We start from the raw sequence: 7,478 nt of genomic DNA, 5'->3' as shown, positions 1-7,478 counted from the left end.
GCAATAACTCATCTCCCCACCACCTCTGCTGTTGCTGCTGCTTCCAGAACCTTCCTGCCTAGTTCTGCTGCATCCTGATCCACTGTATAGCAGGTAAATAGGTAGTGCTTCACCTGTACATTCTCCATGCTTTCGTATTACCCTATAACTGTATTTTTCTATTCTTTTTTTTTTTGCCTAACCTACTTTTCTGCAATGTTTTGCTTGTGAAATGACTAAAACACTGATGGATTAGTCAAATGGTGGTTAAATTGCAAGCTCTTGGATTGAGGCATTGGGTTTTCTGTTGTGGAAGTTGACACTTTGTGCTGCCGCCAGATGGGACAGCCCTATATTTCCTAATGGCAATGGCATTTGGTTCATGAAAGGGCTCTCAAAACTGGCACGGCAGCCGGGCACACAAAATGGCTGCTTGTCACCCTGGGTTTGGCACCACTTTGCAGTGACTTTGGAAGGGGTGTGATGGGGGGAATGTGTGAGGTGCATTTTAATCAAGTCTATCCTTAATAGCTGGCTCATTATTATTATTCCTCTTGTACAGATCCCTGTCTAAAACCTGATCTGTCCATGAATTTTCCAAATACAACTGACATCACCTGACTTGTTATTCTGAAGCTCTGCCCAGCTCATTGGCTGTGTATAAGTAATGCCAAACACCAGCTTTATTCTAATTTAATTACAGAGCCATTATCAGATGTAAGAGGCCACTGATTACTGCTAGACAAGGGCTATGGGAGTAAGGTTGCATTGCTTTATAAGGGGTGCGTCAGTTACTGATACTGTATATACCCAGATGAATATGCGTTAGGCCAGGTGCAGCCAAACATAAATGCCTATACTGTGTGTATGTGAAAGAGTATTCTTGGGCTAAAGGATAAACCATGCATACTGTTTATTGTGGGACTGATGGGGGTCTGAGAGATTGAAATTATCTACTCAACCTTGACGTTTTGCTTGTGAGAAATACTGTGATATCAATCTTCTTCTTCCACGGAGAGGAGAAATAACTTAACTGTTGGAATGTCCCACTTTTGGGAATTAGCCTCCCACTCACAGGAACTGCTGGGAATAATAGTCTTGGGCACCTTTATGTGGGAGGTTTCTGTTTGGGTCAGCAATCAAAGGATCTTAGGCAAACTTAATTTAGTTTTTAAAGTTTTTTTTCCCCAAACCAGGGGGCAATGAGCCCTCATATGTTCTAATCTTCAGAAGCAAGAATGCCTACCATTGTTGCACAATATGCAATTAATATTACCTTCAAAATGAAATGATGTAGGGTGTCATCAGGGAGCTGGAAAATGTGGCCCCTATAGATTTATATAAACTGTATCTTACTGCCATGCAATGTGCCATCGGCCAAGCTAGGGTTCCCCCATGGAGACATCTCATTGAGAAAGGCTGTCCTACATCAGCACCCTGGGGTGCCTTGGCCTTAAGAGAGACAGGTTGAAGGATAAATAATCCAATGAGCACTACTTTTTTTCTACTCTGCATTACACCATTGACATGGAATGAAGCCAATAGAGTTTTATTTCTAACAGACCATTCTCTGCTTGCATTGTAGGAGCACTTCTTGGATCACAAGGGCTTTATTAATGTTTGACCTGCCCAGGGCGGCCCCGTTAGACATGGCGGATAGCTGGTTGACTTTCCAGGCTGAGGAAGAGCAGGGGCAAGAGTCCTTTTCTAGCTCAGTTAACCTGGATGACAGCCTCACCAGCTTGCAGTGGCTACAAGAATTCTCCATACTCAATTCCAACGAAGGTAAAACGCCTTCATCATCTGGGGACTCCCATGGTTACAGGCAGCTGTCTGGTGCCCCCTGCTCTCCTCTGGCCGCTGACCCTGCTTGTCTGGGCATGCCACATACCCCAGGAAAACCCATTTCCTCGTCCACCTCACGGGCATCCCACTTGGGACTCCAGCCAATGGAGGAGATTGACTACAAGACCAACCCGCATGTAAAGCCCCCTTATTCATATGCCACTCTTATCTGTATGGCAATGCAAGCAAGCAAGAAGACCAAGATCACACTATCTGCCATTTACAACTGGATCACCGACAACTTCTGCTACTTCCGACATGCAGATCCCACCTGGCAGGTATGTATCCTGTGGGAGAAGATGGGGATGCCATATTGTAATGTTGGATTAGGCAGAAACTGGCAGCAGAGTAGACAGTAGTACAGTGGAATATTATTGGGGATATGTTATAAGCAGATCGGATTGTTAATACTTCTGATATCAGTAATATCTATAAACAACATTGCCTGCCTTGCCCTTACCTTACACCTAATGCTGCTTTTGTAGTGCTGAGGCAATAAGGCACACAGTGGTACCTTTCTGCTTTTCTCTGCCTGTCCCCTGTGTATAATTACTCTGTGGTTCCGTGAATCTTGAGTTACTATTTTGCTCTTCCTACATCCCACAGCATCACAAGGCTCATTAACCCTTGCAGACAAGAGTTGTGCATCTATTCCATCACCATTTTGCTAAAGTTTAACTAATTAATTGTAATGATTAATGTGTAGTGCATCAAAGTTCTCCATTATTCAGGCCCATTGCTGTACATTAGTGTTTTATTTAGCTGTGGGTGTCAGCCCCCCGCCCCGCTGTTCTGTACTTTCTGTGTGGCCCTGACACTACATTGTTCCTAGTAATGGATGGTGAGTAGGAGGGACCATCTGAGATTGGTTTATAGGGGAATCTTGTACAGTCAGGTGGGGGGGAGGCCCTCCCTGCTTGTTTAAAGAACTTGTCTCCAATGCCTCTCTTCTGTGATGCTAATTACAGTCTATTTACTGCAGTGACATATATTTATTTATATATGTGTGTCTTCAGTAATTTGGGATAAATATGTCCCTGCCGCACATTTACATTATAAATATGTATGGTCTGCAGTGCTTTTATTGAGAAGGGTTCTCAGACAAAGTTTCCTGGAGGCAGAAAATAAATCCTCTCCACTCTCTTAGGCCAAGTCTTTGGCGAGGTTTAATTAAACATTAGTGTAGGTGGAGGGGGGGATTTTCCCCGACACAGGTGGTTAGGATGGAAGCCGCTGAGGCAGGAATGATAAATATGTTTAGCAGGCCAAGCAATAAGCATCCACAGGAGAGAGATGAATAGAGAGACTACATGGGAGGGGGCTCAAAGACAAGCAGAGGAATTTGTCGCCCACCCCTAGTTAAATTTTATTAAACAGTAACTAGTGGATCAGGAAGATCCGGGATCCCTGGGGATTTGATGGCAGAGAGGGGGGAGAAATCCTTATTTTAACCCATTTTTGGCGTGCACTATTTTTAAATGTAGAATGTGTGCTCTACACCCCCAAAATAGACACACATTTCCCATTTTGCTCCTCCTCCTCTGTCCCGCATTTCCCGTAAGCTCCTTTTGTCTCAATAGAAGAGGCAGTTAAGGGGGAAGGTATATGGGATGGCTAGGAATTAAAGAGGTCAAAAGAGGCTATGTGGCTATAAAGTCAGCAGAGCACTCTCAGCCCACAGGACCTTCCTTTCTCTACTATTTTATGATTCCAATCTTTTTGTTTTTGACTTCCAACTCCCCTTCTACCAATTCTTTCCACTGGGTGTCTGTATCTGAGGCAAGGCTAAGAGCAAAACAAAAAAAACGATTTCTATGCCATCTTGCAATCTTTCCAATGTTATGTTTTTCTCGATCATCATCTCTTTTAACCATATAGATCATTTACTCCTCGTGTTTGGAATGATTTACTCCTTTAAATAATTAACAATGCTTGGGTCGCTGGCCACCATTTTTTTACACTTATTATGAATTATAATTAAAAAAGAGTCTTTTTAAAATATTTTGGGCTTTCTAGAATGCTAAATACAGTACATCAAATTTTCTTTCTTTTTTTTTTCCAAATAGAATTCTATAAGACACAACCTCTCCCTAAATAAGTGTTTCATGAAAGTCCCTCGGGAAAAAGACGAGCCAGGCAAAGGAGGTTTCTGGAAGATTGATCCACAATATGCTGATCGGCTCATAAATGGAGCCATGAAGAAGCGCCGACTTCCCCCTGTCCAGATCCATCCGGCATTTGCTAGTGCACAGGCTGCAGCCTCCAGTGATAGCAAAAGAGGTTCTGCCTGGCAGATGAGCGTCAATTCAGAGTCCCACCAACTGCTGAAGGCGTTTGAGGAGATAACAAATGAGCAAGGCTGGAATCCATTAGGAGAACATGGCTGGAATTCCATAAGTGATGGGAAATCTCACAAGCGCAAGCAGCCTTTGCCCAAACGCATGTTTAAGGCCCCACGTCTCTCCAGCTCCCCTATGCTCTCCCAAGAGGAGCAAACTGAATTGGGGTCCTTGAAAGGTGATTTTGACTGGGAAGTTATCTTTGACTCTTCAATCAACGGATTTAACTTCTCAGCCTTTGAGGACCTAGAAGTCACCCCTCCCCTGAGTCCAGTTACACGCTCTGTTGACCTCACCGTTCATGGAAAGCACATTGACTGCCCACAGCAGTGGTACCCAATGGGACAGGATCATGCGGTGGCGCAAAATAGCTTGGATTTCGATGAGACATTACTTGCCACCTCCTTCCTCCAGCACCCATGGGAAGAGAACAGGAATGATTATCTGTCCAACTCTGCCAATATTGAACAGCTTTTTGATCTCAATGAGGCATTTCCGGCAGAGCTCAATGACTGGTCGTCCTTGGGTTCCTATATATAATGTTGCCATACTAAACTAAACAGAGACAAAAATAGACATTTATATAAATAAATATATATATTTACTAAGAAGGACATTTCTGAACATTTTAAATAAAGGTAAATCCTTTTGCAGAGCAGAGGGTACCTATTCTAAAATTTACACTATTTAGGAATAGATAGAATCTATTCCGCTGAAAATGGCCTGAGCTAACGGGCAGCAAATATGCTGGACAGAAGACTGTGTGACATGGCCACAATGAAAAGAACAGTACTTAAATAAAAAAACAAAACCTTTTTGTACTTATTTTTCTAGGTGTTTTCAAAATGAACTTAGGTATTGCCACTGTATTCTGGGTAGGGTGAGATACAGAGAATGTGATATCAGATCAGTCTGATGGATGATCAGTTCTGGAAAATGTGCAATGTACCCTTCTCTTTTCCGCTTTCTCTGAAAAATTTGCCCATTAACTATGTTAATTTTTCTTATCTTTTTTTACATAACAGCAGTGGAAATGGGAGAAAAAAAGATATTAACCAAAAAAAACTAAAAAAAAACCTAATGTGTTAAATGTTTCTAGGAATACTGTTATTTTTGGTGGAAAATTGTAATTTCTCTTTATTTTAGAAATATATTTCAAAAGCATTTTAACCTGACACAACAAACCTAACTTTATTTAGCCTTCAACTGATGGTGCCTGTCATTCTTCTCTGATACCTTATTACTCAGAACAGGCTTGTATTAATAATACTTATATATATATATTTGTGCTGCCCTGGCAACAAAGAAAGTAAGAAAAAAGTTACTCTGTGCAGGTGCCCAGTAGTTTTCTCCTTTGTTTTTCAATCTGAGGAAGGGAATGTGAGTTTGTGAGAATGCATGTCTTTGAATAGAAAAGAAGGCAGCAAACAATACAGATTTTATGACTCTGTTTATCTCCTGCGTGAATGGTTTAAACATTATTATGCAATTGCAATTGGGGGAGAAGGGTGAATGAAAAGTGGGCAACTGTTCTCAATTGGATGAAAACAACAGCTCGCTTGTATGCGCTTCAAATTGTGTGCGTTCAGCAAATAAATTCATTTTTGTATAAAAAATATATCGTGTCTTGTTGTCTTGATTTTATTTGTTTCTGCTGTAATATTGAGTCAAGTAGTTCTGGGGGGAAAATACTTATTTAAATCATTTTAAATGTTATATTGCCTCTTGCGCTTGCCTAAGATTAGACTGTAGACTAGAGGCTGAGAATCTAACTCAATATTTGTGGCACAAATAAATCCCTTTGCTGCTGGAACATTTTTTTTCAGTAACTCAATATTTGGGTTACAGTCAGATGTTATTATTATTAGACTTAATATAGTGCCAACATATAAGGGGGCAATGGGATCAGTCCCTGGATTAACTTTGTACTAGAGTTAATTTCAATAATTTGGTATTTTATCAGATTTTAAAAAGTCACCCAACCCTTTCTTAAAACTAGCTAATAATTCTGCCGGTGCCACAAACATGGGGAGAGAAGTCCATAAGTGTAAAGCTCCCAGTATAAAGCTTTGTGCCGAGTCACATTTTTTCAAGCCCCACAAGACAGCAGAGTAAATGATTAACCTGCCATTAAATGTGACTAGATGCCTTGTACCCTTTATAAAAAGTTACAGTGACTCATGGTTTCTAAGCAGAAATAAGCTCCTACTTAGGGAGCTAGCACACGTGCAGACTCGCGGCTCTTCAATTTCCGAAGTCGTCCGAAGTTGCCTTACGAGGAAACTTCGGGGCGACTTCGGAAATCAAAGCACCGCGAGTGCATTGGCACTAGCGTTTTTGCATTATAGCAGGCGGAAGGCAGGGGGAAGGCAGTTTGGGGAGATTGTCGCCCCGAGAAGAGGCGATTAGTCGCCAAGTGACTAAATCTCGCTATATCTGCCGGTGTGCTCGAACCCTTAAGGCAGGGGTAGGCAACCTGCGGCTCCGGAGCCTCATGCGGCTCTTCATCCTGCTTGCTGCGGCTCGGTCTTGCGGCTTTGCCTGTCACGTCATCTATACAGCCCTCGCACTTGCTGGCGGCTTCTTGAGTGTGCGGCCACGTTAAGCTAACGGTTAGCTTACCACGGTCGCACACTCAGGAAGCCGCCAGCAGGTGATAGGGCTGTATAGACGTCCCAGGAGTGACAGGCAAGACCAAGCCGCAGCAAGATGATTCATCATGGTCCTTACTGCGGTCACACACTCAAGACAAGAGAGGGAAGATCAGCATGGAGCTTCAGAAACAGAAGTCACATTAAACTGATGAGAACACTAGCATTTAATAGGGCTATTCAGTGTTTAATTTATTTCAAAGTAGGCCTACGCATACACACTGCACTGCACTTCTGTTTGTTGTATTCTGTTGTTGTAACAGTTCAAATTAAAATAAGGTTAAAACTTTTTAAAGTTTATAAGCTGTGTTATGTTCTGCGGCTCCAGACTATTTTTCTTTAGTGGAAGAGGGGGCAAAATGGCTCTTTTGCTAGTAAAGTTTGCTGACCCCTGCCTTAAGGGCTATGGCACACAGGGTGAATCTGCAACTACTGCTGCAAATCACACAGGCAGCAAAACACTAAGGGGGTAACTTACTAAAACTCAACTTTTTGCCATAATTTTGATTAAGACAAACTCAGTCTAACTCTAATCTACGAATTAGACTGACTTATTAGTAATTCAGGTCGATATAGTCGGATGGAAAAAAAAAACTAAAAAAAAATCAAAAGTCAAATCAAATCGTGCAACTTTTTCGATTTGTTGTTGTAAAACTATAATTAT

General features: G+C 41.9%; 1 protein-coding gene across 1 annotated transcript; it reads left to right on the top strand.

Annotated features, from left to right (window-relative positions):
- On the top strand, positions 1-5,228 carry foxj1.S (forkhead box J1 S homeolog). The gene is given in 3 exon segments (NM_001090177.1): positions 1-93; positions 1,565-2,102; positions 3,891-5,228. Coding segments are annotated over 2 exon segments (1,320 nt in total). The 5' UTR covers positions 1-93; positions 1,565-1,595; the 3' UTR covers positions 4,704-5,228.
- Positions 5,229-7,478: the final 2,250 nt, after the last annotated feature.

The sequence above is a fragment of the Xenopus laevis genome, chromosome 9_10S, assembly GCF_017654675.1.
Source record: "Xenopus laevis strain J_2021 chromosome 9_10S, Xenopus_laevis_v10.1, whole genome shotgun sequence".
Taxonomy (NCBI): domain Eukaryota; kingdom Metazoa; phylum Chordata; class Amphibia; order Anura; family Pipidae; genus Xenopus; species Xenopus laevis.
Note: the sequence above shows the minus strand (reverse complement) of the source record. Positions and strands in the feature narration are given on the sequence as shown.